The sequence below is a fragment of the Morone saxatilis genome, unplaced genomic scaffold (genome assembly GCF_004916995.1).
Source record: "Morone saxatilis isolate NCDOM2014 unplaced genomic scaffold, NCSU_SB_2.0 Contig10, whole genome shotgun sequence".
In the NCBI taxonomy this organism is placed as follows: Eukaryota; Metazoa; Chordata; class Actinopteri; family Moronidae; genus Morone; species Morone saxatilis.
Genome location: NW_023339652.1, coordinates 723,430 through 736,042, shown reverse-complemented (window position 1 = coordinate 736,042; position 12,613 = coordinate 723,430). Strand labels below are relative to the sequence as shown.

Genomic DNA, 12,613 nt, shown 5'->3' with positions numbered 1-12,613 from the left:
TAATACTACGATCTAATTTAACCAAACAGGAACGAAGAATGTGTGAGTTTAATGGATTTTAACTCAGAAATCAAGAAGGGCTCCCGTCGGTCGGCTCCAGAGGAAAGCTTTTGCACTCATGTACAATAATGAGGCTATTTAATGTAACAATACTGTGTGTGTGTGTGTGTGTGTGTGGTGTGTGTGTGTGTGTGTTACAGCAGAAAAATGCATCCTCCTTTTGGGGTTTTATTTCAATCCCCAGCTCACGTGCACCCTGTAGAATTCCATCAAGCTGTGTGTGTGTTATTTATGTGTGGTTTCCAGCCCCTGTGTAATCATGTTGATGTGTTGTGTGGTGTGTGTGTGTGTGTGTGTGTGTTTTGAACGTAAGTTGTGGTGTTTGTAACCTGTTGTGTGTATGTGTTCCTCATCAAGGTCTCTGTTACAAGCAAGCTGCAGTCTCTGCAGGCCGGTGGGGCAAGGAAAGTCCCCAAAGTCCTGCAGAGGGCTGGCAGCCCAGACATCCTCCATAGCCCCTAAGGTCCACAGTGTGTGTGTGTGTGTCTGTGTCTGTGTGTGGTGTGGTGTGTTGTGTGTGTGTGTGTTGTGTGTGTGTGCAGAGCAGGAGATTTGTTGAGGATTCGAAACATTGATTAAAATATTGAATTCGGAAACATCTGCTTCGCAATCATTCATTTAGCACTTAGCATTGATTCATATTTATTTACTGTGTGTGTGTGTGTGTGAAGTGTGTTGTTGTCAGTTTAATTGACTTTATGTTGTGAATGTTTTAAACAAACATGTTGCGCCAAAGCAGGAAGTAAAGTTATAATTAAATACTGCTAATACAGTGAAACAATATGAAATAATACACTTAAAGTCTTTGTGAAGCTGGCAGTAACTGTAACTGTAACTAAAACGTAACTGTACGTAACGACTTCAGATTTGATCAGCCCAATCTAAAGACGCATCACGATTCAAAACTTCCATCCCAATCTGTTGCCGTAACGTTGAAACGGCGTGTCCGTGGCTCAGCGTCGAATGTCGACGTTTTCAATGAAATCAGGAAGTTGTCGTAACTTCAGTCCTGCCTTTGTTCAATCTCCACCAAAAACGGCAGCTTGTCTGACTAAAAAGTCCGCCCTGAACACATCTTACGTGTTAATTATTCAGTCTAGTTTAATAGCAGCCCCTACTGGATAATTCTTATATTCAGCTGATTAAACACTAATGAAAACATACCTGTGAATATTATATTACAGTTCTGACAATAGATCCTCCTCAATGTTCCCAGACTCAAGGATCCACATAACCGACACAGACTCCTGATCTGATTTAGTTTTAAAGAAATCCTCTGAGTAATAATTTTAGTTTTAAGTTTCAAGATTATAAAGTTCCAAAAAAATATGATAAAAGTTAAAATATTCTGTTCCTCCTCTGGCTGACAACCCACTCAAGGACCCCAGTTAGAAAACCTCTGCATTAAATCATCCTGAGTCATCCATTACTTATGTATTACTTCAATATATTCTTTTTACCCTGATTATATAAAGTATTACTAATAGTTCTGTCAGTTCACTGTAAGAAAACAAGATGAATAATCGTTTCCTGCATTATTATTAGCTGACAGCTAGAAGTTCTACAGATATCAAACAGTGGCTCTGAGATACATCTGGACCATTACAGTAAACAGTCACTATATATATATATCTATATATATATAGATATATATATGTACATATAGATATGTAATATATGTGTATGATGTGCGACGGTGTTGGCTCTTACTTGTTGGTGCACTCCAGAGTTTCCACCTTCCTGCGCAGCTCGTTGTTTTCGTTGGAGCAGGTCTCCACCCTGTGGTCAGACAGAGTACTGCAGGGTCAGGGACTGAACAGCTCACACACTCACACAGGTTTTCTATTTTTCTATATATTCTGTTCTAGTTTAACACAAAATATCATCAGGAGCACAAACTTTTAGGTTTCTCTTTTTATGTGAACTGATATTACAGATACAGACGCAGTCGAGTTAAAATAAATCAAAAAAATGAGTTGGAACTGCAATCACACTCTTTCCAGGAATTAAAACTATACGTGAGAAAAGACTAATAATAGTTCAATAATCTTGCTCAGAAGTTGATTTAAAGCTCCCCTCCAGTCAGATATCTGTGTTTCCTCTGGTTCCCACAGTCTGTCTGTTTTCACATCTATCTGCTGAAAGTGGAAACTCCCTCCGCTCACTGACTGCGTTTACATGCACAAAACATTTGCCTTTTATTCCTACTGAGCTGTTTACACGACCAATGAAAATGAATATTCCTGAGCAGACTGAAAGAGCCGAGCAGTTTGATGGTTCAATCAAAGACAAACCAGTGAAGGAGCAGAACACAAACCCAGCAGCAGAGATTCAGTCAGTTTACCTCCCAGACTCTCTGCTGGGATGAAAGAATGACGAAGAGGAGGAGGAGGAGGACTTACTTTTTCTCCAGAGTGTCCATGTACTCTTTCTTCTTCCTGCGACTCTCCTGAGCAGAAATCTACAACACACAGAGAGAGAGAGAAACTAATGTTTGCTTTATTCTGCGTATTTATCCAACAGGTTTTCTTTTTCTTTTATGAGCTAACAAAGTCTGAACCGATATATTAAAGATCATTATGCTTCACATAAACAACATTACTGAAGGAAAGCTGAGAGTTCTTAAAAACCTCCGGAGGGAATATGATTATTTATTATTATTTACTTTTTAAGTACTTTTTTATGTGCCTTTTTTCAATTATTTGTAATAATATGCAATTTAAAAACTCCTTTAAAAACATAGAATAAAGTTTTCTTAATGAGCGGTGGAGTACAGACACTGCTGCTGGGCACGAAGTGGAGGTTGATATTCATCCATTAAAACATTTCTATCTACAATCTGTTTTCAGGGTTAATATTAATAAAACATGAGAGGATCATCTTTACCTTGTTTTTGATCTTCCTGCGGATCTTCTTCAGCGCCTTCTCCTCGGCTTTGGTGAGCGGCAGTTTGGTGGGAACCGGGTAACCTTCGGCCACCAGCGTACGGCGCTCCTCCTCAGTCAGCATCAGCGGGCCCGAGCCCTGCAGCTTCTGCACGCACACAAACAGACAAATACGATCGTTAGGACACACAAAATGTCTGCTGGAAAACAGTCTATGATCCACAGTTCTCTGGTGAACTCACGTCTCTGCAGGCAGAGTAAGAAACTTCCATCGCCTACATTTACCCTAATGTTAGAGCACTATTTACCCCCCACCCCGACATGCTGGCATGATGAGATTAGTACCAGTGGCTGCGTTAGGTCATCTAGTTTCCTATGATACCGGTATCTTCTATCTCTGAGCGACAGAGTGGCCCCCCAGGCCTCCCCTCTGGAAACGGCCCTGCTCTACACCTCTAATGTTCTACTAACTTATATTAATTAAACATACATTTTAAGGGCAGTATTTCTCATTATAAAGCAGACTGATACACTGGGATCTACACAAATACATTTTATTCCTAAAATAAACTGTGATGAAGAAGCAACCATATGAACGCCGGCGGTTTATCTCTTACGTGAGGCGCGGTGAGCAGCGGGGAGTTGGAGAGGCAGGACGCAGCTCGAGGAGACACCTTCAGGCTGGCCTGCGATGGAGCAGGGCTGGTGGGGGAGGTGGGGCAGGACAGGCCGGGCGGGGCGTGGACGGGGCTCTGGCTGCCCTCTGAGTCGCTGCCGTGGGAACTGGGAGGAGTGGGAGGCATCTGCAGGGACTCCAGACCTGAAACACCACAGGGGACCCATTAGCTTTAGCCTTAAGCATCCAGCCGTTCCTCTCGATAGGAGGAAATATTTTATGATACAGACTTATTCTGAGGATGACACAGGACAATGTGTGTGCATTTATTATCAACTCTTTCCCCTTTCTGAGACATTTAAAGACACGGCCTGCAGGGGTCATCATAGCATCAGATAACTGACAGCAGGAGGAAGAGGAAGAGGAAGAGGAAGAGAGGGAACACTTTCAGACCTTTGGGAGAAAGATTGAGAAACTGGTCGACTTCATGAGGTTCCAGTTTAATCTGGGGGATGATATTCTCCTCCTTTATCTGTCCAAGAGAGAGAGCGACAGGCAGAGTGAGAAACTGTAAAATCTCCACTAACATCCGTTTCCACCATCAGTCCTCGAGCTCTCACCTTGATGCCTTTGCCCTGGTTGTTGACTGCAGGCTGAGCTGGGCTGGCGGCAGCAACGGGGGCCACAGCGGGGCCCTCGGGCACTTGTGGCCCTGAGGCCAGAGAGAGGGAGAGGGTTGGGAGGAGGGAGGGAGTCTCACACAGGAGGCTGTCGATGGCGTCGTCCTGCTCCATCGGCCACTCAGCTGAATCTCCGTCGGAGTCGGCTGCAGAGGAACAAACAGACTCCTGTCAGGGTTAAATACATTACAGACCTACGGAAGCCCATTTCTGCCAATCTGACTGAAATAAAAGATTATTTAAGACATTATAATGAGGAACTTTCTCAATATTTTGACTTAGTATCTCAAAGTAATGACTCAATATTTTGCTAAAGTTTCTAATTTCTACATTTCATCTCATTTCTTATTAAACAACCGTTCTTCCACTTTATTGTACATTTTTTGTCATACATCATTAAACGGGTACAGTGAAGACGTGTCTCACCTGCTTCGCTGCCTTGCTCTCCGGTCAGGTGCGACAGGGGCGACTGCGGCCGGCTGTCCCCGCAGAGCGAGTAGCTGTGCTCGGCCGTGATGTGCGGGGGAAGCGGGGAAGACGGGGACAGGTCGCCCCCGTCCTCCCCCTCCATGGCTTCCACGCCGCCTCTCCCTCCGGACAGGAAGGGGTCGCTGAGCAGCTGGCCCAGCAAAGCATCCTGGGAAAGGTCGTCCAGAAGCTCGGAGAAGTGCTGCATAGAGGAGAAGAAACGTGTTTATGAAGTGAAGCCGTCAGAGAGGAGGAGGCCGATAATCACAGAAAGCCTGCAGCCTGTAATTAGAGGCTGCTACATCTTTTATTGCCACCTTTCCTTGAAGTTTCCCTCCACTCTCCCCCCGGGGGGACTTTAAATTCAAACTTAGACAAACCAACAATCTCAGCCCCCTAATCACCATTTCTCTCTCAGTGTGGTGACACATTTACAAAACAGAAGGTAGCAGACAAGCCCCCCCCTGCAGCCCCCTTCTACCCTTAATCTCCTCTTTCATTCCCCCCCCCCCCCATCGTCCTCCTTCACCACATTCCTGCATTCTTCTTCCCCTCCTTCTATCTTTGCTACCATCTCTCAACAAGGTGAGTGCACAGCTCTCCCTCCGTGTTCAGGTGCACAAACATCTTCTAACACAGAACCGGTGAAGGTCTCCAAATACGGCTGCAAATCATCAGAGAAACGAATATTTTCTGTTAAATGTCTTTATTTGTCTGACCAACCGTCCAAAACAGTCTAAAATATTCAGTTTACAGTAAAACAGAGACACAGTGTGAATCCCAGTGCAGCTGACCCTCAGTGTTTTTAAAAAAGTTTTTTGTGCTGGTATCAATAAAGCTCTACATGCTATTTTATATCTATTATCTAAAGTAAAGTCTTATGAAGAGTATAAACGAGTGTAACAAGTATAAAAAATGTTAGAATATCTTAAACGTCTTAAATTCATTATTTGTTTGTATCTTATGGTGTGACACATAAAAACTACACAATGAATTGATTTTTCCAGCCCTGCTTCACTCGAACTCGTCGACCCTGGAGAAAATATTTCTGATGTAACTTCAACTGCTCAAATTCAGCAGTTGCCGGGCAGAACGCGGCGAATGCGTCCAATGGGATATCGTCCAGCCTGGGCTCGGCCAATGAGGAGGGAATAAAACTTTTAAATCAAACACACATGGAAGCGTTTCCTCCGAGGAAGAAGAAGACAGAATCTAATCTTAACGTCTACTTTTCAGATTCTGTTCAGTTCGGTGACACGAGGCGACGAACGGACAGATGGATGGATAAAGTGAGAGTGAAATCAAGATGGAGGACGGCTTAACGCCAAGCATGTGGCTTCAATGACAGCCAGAAAAGAAGAGAAGGGGCAAGAGGAGAGAGAGAGAGAAGGGAAACTTGCGTACATTGTTCTCTTCCTCGATGTCATCAGACCTCTCAGCCTCGATAACACATAGCCTCTCTCCTGGCCGCGGTATTGCTGCCCTAAATTGGCCCGGTTAACAGGCCCCGTGTGTTGTGTGTGTGTGTGTGTGGCAAACACCGACAGCATACCGTGAATCTATTCAAGAGGGTGGGAAGCCAAATATTTACACATTTATCCACCAGTGGGTCCATTTCCTTCTCTTCAGCGTGTGTATGTGTGTGTGTGTGTGGATGCCTGCGCGTGCCAAAACACATCACATTATGAGGGGCAAACATTTCAAAGTAGTTCACAGAGCCATATATACCCCAACCCAGGGTCGTCTCCATGGTTACAGAGAGAATATCTTATACGGTATTGCAGCTCCTCAGATCTTAAAGCACAAACACGCTGACAGTTCTGGGTTAAACTGTGATGGCGGGAATTATAATAATAACACCGGTTGTTGCTTATTTTTATTTTAATTAAAGGCAAAAATGTATTTAAGTTTTAAGAAAACTGTATTTAAGGACACTTAACTTGCTTTCCTAGTTAAGAACTGGTTTTATTTCTGTGTTGGCAGATTCAAAAACACTCAGGAGGAAAACAGATTGTACTGAGTGAAGTCCAGTGGTTCCCAACCTGAGGGTCAGGACCCCCCAATAGGGGTCGCCAAAGCCTCACAGGGGGTCACAAGGCGAGATGGATTCTCCAGCTGCCTGCAAGCTTATTAAATAAGCACTTGATGGAAAGACGATAGAAGATAGAGCGCTAAGAAACAGAAGATAAAGCTAACAGGTCACAAGCAAAAAGCATGTTTCACTTTTAATGTTATGATGAGAACTAACTGATTATTAATATATGTGATCAGCGTTTTCTGGATTTTATCTTCAGGATATTTTGTACAATTCTGGCAAATTATCAGACATGAGACGAAGTAAGAAAATGAGATTGAGTTTAGCTTTCAGATCAAAAAGAGGAGCGAAAACCATGATGGTAAAAAGGAAAAGAGGGTGTAGTTTTTAGGGAAGAGTAATTACATACAAAACCCATATTTAAACATATTTATATTATATATATATATTTTGTGGGTTCAAACCCAGTTTCTATGATTTCATATATATATCACACATTTCGCTCTATGGCTCAGAACTGCTGCTCTCTGCGGTGCAACAACAAAAGCTCTGAAAAATCTCAAATTTGAACACAAATAAACAACTAATCCGCCCAACATGAGGAATAAAGCCTCATCTTGTTTCAGTAAAGGAAATGGGAGAGGTCCAACTACGCCTGCATGAAAACAGAACCACACCAAAGCCACACAGAGGGGATTTATACGCTCCCTGTCATCATTCCTGCAGTGGGAGTCTGTGGCTGCGGTCGTGTGAAAAGGCAAAAATGCGATGCGGGGCAGAAGGCCGGGCTGGAGGATCGGTCACTGGCCCGGGTGTAACTCCTCGCACACAACAGAAACCTCTTTGTCCTTGCAGCCCAACAGAGAGGTGCTATTTAACTGTAACTTGACACTCTCCAGCTGGAAAGGAGAACCCGAGGAGCTGAAGCCTAAATGGGAAAACTGGAAGTTTAAAGCTGGAACTAGGGCACGAATCAGGAGCAGTGGCGACAACAAAGAGGCTATTCTCATATTTTTCTGAATAACGTTTCGCCTGTGAAACAAATCCAAAACGAGCACATCGCTGAAAGTGCAGATTGTAATCTTTTAATGAAGCCACAATGAAGTGTGCTCTGGCGAAACATCGACGTCAACGCTTTCAGAAGCTCAGCTGTAATTTCTGATCGTAATCGAACCAAAAGACTCCAAACAAAGTAAAAACAAAGCTGAAAAAGGAGCTGAGTGTGTGACGACATATAGTTGGAGCTGAGAAAACAAGAGTCTACATGCCAGGATAGCATAACCTGCAGTTCCTCTAACGTCCACTAGAGGCTGGCTCCAGCAGTGAGTCTCCATAAGGACCCATATTAAAACATAAACATGTTTACAGCCTTTTGGTCTCTAGAGATAATTCCCCCGTTCATGGGGACTGTACACCCTGTTTGACCTATATTAAGGCTTCAATTGTAGGGTAGGCACACAGTAAACCTAAATTTAATCTATTAAATAAAACAATAAATATCTGTGAAATAATTAAATGTTTCAAATGTATATTATTTTTTACAGTGTACAGCTGTTTTCCTCCCTAGCACATTAGTCAGATCCTTCAGTGGGAGATGGAAAAAACACACCAATTGTAAACCTAAAAAAACTAGTTACCAAGCGAAGTAGCGAGCGCTGCGGCAGTTACAGCCTGGACAGCTGCGGAGGTCACCAGCAGCTAAATTAGTGGGAGTGGAAACGGGCAGAAGGAATGTCCTCTCGGGTCTGTAATTCTCCTGTAAAATAGGGATGTCTGTTTTAACCTTTAATGACCAGACGTTTGAGCCTCGGAGGAAGGAGGAGAGGAAAGTCTGATGATGTAACACCTTCCTCCCCCTGAAGAGCTAAACCAGATGTCAAAGCGTGCAGCGGAAAGAAGGACTGAAGACACCCACACAGGCCCAAGGGTCACCCCCCTCCAGTGTGTGTGTACCTTGCCCTGGACTCATCTGTGTGCTGATGATAAAGCTTCACGGCACACAGCACGCTAATAAAACAGACAACACGCGCTCTTAAATGAATTTAAGTCGAGATAAAGTGAATGACTCATTAGTTTGATTTGGACCCAGGTTGTGGACTCGCTGGAACATCAGCTGGTTATCTGGTTACGATTGGACACGTGTTGGTAATTAGTGATAAAGTTTGAAGAGATATCGGATCATTTATCGGTCTGTTTTTACACACATTGCACTGTAAGAACGCTTTATCAGTCAAAGAGTCAAATAAACCTCCATAAATCTGCTGCTCATATCTACAGAACTTGCTTTAGAAAGAACATTTTTAGGTTTGCTTCCATATCGAAGTCATCCACTGATGGGCACACTGCAAACAGGAGCTGCTAACAGTTAATACAGCGTACGTTTAATGGTGCCAGTCTGCCAAAATGTAAACAAAGAGCAAACAAACTAATTGGAAACCCCCCCGATTTATGTCAATAAGTCCTTAATAGAGGCTCAGGAGTGAGTCTGAATCTTTAATTATAAATGTCATAAAGTCATTAATAAAGGTTTCTTTCAATAATTCAAGTCTGCAGTTTTAAATTTTAATGAGTTGTTAATAAGTGAACTCTGGTTCAGAAGAGATTAAAGTCTCCATTATAGGAAACCTTCGGAGGAATTAAAGATCTAAAAAGACAAAACAAGATAAGATTGAGTAAATATGAAATATCAATAAAAATGATTAATGATAAAAAAAGACGTGTAATTGGAAAAATGTCTGAAATAAAACTGTATTCATTCCTAATGCCACCGTTAGATATTTATATTCATTTCTTTATGAGTTCAAATATCTTCATTTGGGAGCTTTGGGAGCACGCAACCTTCTTCTTGCCAGCCCATGAATATTTTTACAGATCTACTTCTGGGTGTTTTAACCTTTATTCATACAAAGAAGCTCGTTCTTCCACCAATGCACTGCTCAGTTTAGAGCTTTTCTCAGTGGTACAGGAGGGAAATGTTATTCCTTCTTCTGCTCTAACCTCAGTTTCCCAGCTGCTCTGAGACTCTCGTACCATCAACCCCCCCGGCAAGTTCCCAAAACACTTCACGATAAAAACAGCACAACATTTGCATATCTGAAGCTCAGTTGCTGGTGTTGGTGTTTCAGTAGCATTCAGGAGTGAAACTGGTGTCTGAAGTATCTGCAGGAATGCTAACAATGTGTGCAAGCTGTGTTAGCACTGAGCTGAACTACATGTGACAGGGATTCCTTCAGGGGCTCCAAATACAATCTTTAATACTCCAATAACTTCGTCTACACGGCTAATAACAACATGCTAGCAATCCACGTGCTTTCTAAAACTTCACATCCTGAAACACAGTCGCTGACAAATGGCCAAAAATAACAACAAGTGTGGGTGAGACAGACTCAAGTGTAGAGGCCGCTGTGAGTTGACTTTCATATAAATAAGACTGCAACCAACTGGCGCCGGAAAAGGACGAACAAGGAAACTTCTTGTGTTTAACTTTCAGGTGTCATTGTAACCTCTTTAACTCCGTGCTGACCAATACGTCTGCGGTCGACATTTCTGTCTTTGAAAGGCTGTAACAGGCACTTTTAAAGGGAAAGGAGGCTAAATAACGCTCCAAAGTTAGGCAGCATTTTGGTATTTTATGAAAACCGTCGGCAGAGATTGAGAAAGTTCGCTAGCATCATCCAAACCTTCACACAACCTTCAAACAACCCAGCTGCCCTCCAGCAGCCTGCAGCAGCTCGTACATTAGTCAGTGATCAACCCCAACACAAGCCGCATCGTAAGGAGCCAACACAAACCTCTTTAAACCAGCTAAAACCAGCAGACGTTTGCCAGCCTGCAGCAGAGATACCCTGACAATCAGCAGGCCTGTAGATCGCTGTGGAACCGCTTATCATTCGCTGTAACAGCAGAGACTTGAGGCTGCGTTGTTATTGTGTGTCAGTATAATAATAAGACAGATCCCAGGGCCATTCTGCTATCTGGGTCTTATCAGGAGTGGAGGGACCGCAGGAGGCGAGCCCAGCACCAAGGCCTGATGTCTGGGCTGTGTTAGACAGGCAGTGGCTTTATGTGCGAAATCTTCATTTCTAACGCATTGCTCACAGCGTCTGACTGCAGACACACAGCTGTCTCACTGACATCATTCGTTCCATAATGTCTGCTCTCCCTCGAAGAACTGAAGCCAAAGTGACCTCGCTTCTCAAAAATGCCCTCGTTCGGAGAGAGACTCGAGTCGGTTCTCACAGGGATAACTCGCACCCTCCCTGACCCAGATTCTAGACATCGACACCAAACCTTTCTACTGCTCGCAGTCACGAAAGAAAAGAAGCTCCTGAAAGGGGAAATGCTTGTTTTTTCAGGCTAATTCTGGTCAGTTCCTCGAAGAAATGTTGCCCTTAAAAATGACCTTCCAGAAACCAATTATCAAAGTAGCTGCCGATGAATTAAACCCTGATCAGACGCCACCCACACCTACTCCTGCTGGTCTGAGGTCGATCCTCCCGCCCAACCCTCAAGGCAGATTCTCTCTCGGGGTCAAAGCACACTCACATACTTTAGTTCGAGGCGTATCTAGGGAAGGAATTTGTCCCAAAAAAAGACAAAGGAACATCAGATATTAACCAACTGTTTCTTCTATGTACTGTATAGAGATATTCCTGTGCTTCACTGAGAGTTTATTCACCATTACAGTCTGCATGCACAACAGAAACATGGCTTTAAAACAGTCGACAACATTATCGTATATTTGAATTGTTCTTCAGACACTAATGTGACGAGGGAGGAGTGATGGTTAACGGATGTAAACAACAGGATGTGAGAGAATAACAGTCGGCGTGACATCCAGCAGTGTTTGTTCTGCACCCACAGACCAGGGCAGGAACACACACACACAGAGTCACTGCAGCTCCGTTACAGAGCTGAGTGTTTAACACCGCGGTCCTCAGACCTCCGTCAGTCCGCAGACCTCCGTCAGTCCTCAGACCTCCGTCAGTCCCAGGAACGCTGCATCCTTCAACAGAAGAAGACCTAATGTTTGCAGAGGCACGACAGGAAATGTGTTCAAAATAAAGAGTCAAAGTTCAGAACGATGAGTCAGTTGTTATCTGTGCTGATATTAGTGTGTGTGTGTGTGTGGACACAAGTAACCTCAAACAGAGATGATTAGGAAAAGCAGACGAATGGGACGAGCCACAGGAAGCCAAAATGCTCTCCTGTTTCCCTCTTAGGTCCCCCTTCTTGTAAAATCCCCCCACCCCCCTTCTGGTTCCTGAAGCTTTCCAAACACACACACACACACACAGTGACACGAACTTTCCAGACTTGCTCTGTCACACTGACCGATCACTGAGGACAACCCCCCCCACTCTCGCCACATCCAAACCCACACTGACCCTCCAGATGTTACACAATGACGCTGATATCAGCTGTTATTAGGCTGATGTGGAGCTTTTATATCTAGAATACCAGAATAAGGTTATTCTAAATGTCCTACTATAAGACAATTCAATAAAAACTACAGTTTCTTCCTCTGTGCCGTAAAGCTCACAGCACATCACCGAGCCACAGAGCTGGTGTTCCTGTATCACCATGAACACACACACACTGTGTTACTGGTTATTATGGTCCCACTGCTCTTTAAAGACTGTCTAATATAATGTAGTTCACACTGAACCATCATATTGTCCTGAGACTGTGTTATATGACTGAATATGAAACAGCTGGTTGATTGTTAATAATATAATCATTTAAAGTTTATTATGATATGGTAACGTATCATCAACTCAATGTTTGGTTCTTTACTTCCTGTCCTCAGACACAGACGTCAGGTTTGTGTCTAACATAAGCACAGCTGTCTCTCCCTCTCTCTCTCTCT

The 12,613-nt window shown here is 43.5% G+C and overlaps 1 protein-coding gene across 1 annotated transcript in view; it reads right to left on the bottom strand.

Annotated features, from left to right (window-relative positions):
- creb3l2 (cAMP responsive element binding protein 3-like 2) overlaps positions 1-4,911 on the bottom strand; it is a gene marked incomplete at its 5' end in the record, with an annotated part of 7,572 nt that extends 2,661 nt beyond the window's left edge. The window contains 7 exon segments of the mRNA XM_035673954.1: positions 1,771-1,839; positions 2,463-2,521; positions 2,947-3,093; positions 3,563-3,765; positions 4,015-4,093; positions 4,182-4,387; positions 4,668-4,911. Coding sequence (XP_035529847.1) covers positions 1,771-1,839; positions 2,463-2,521; positions 2,947-3,093; positions 3,563-3,765; positions 4,015-4,093; positions 4,182-4,387; positions 4,668-4,911 — 1,007 coding nt within the window.
- Between the last annotated feature and the right edge of the window lie 7,702 nt (positions 4,912-12,613).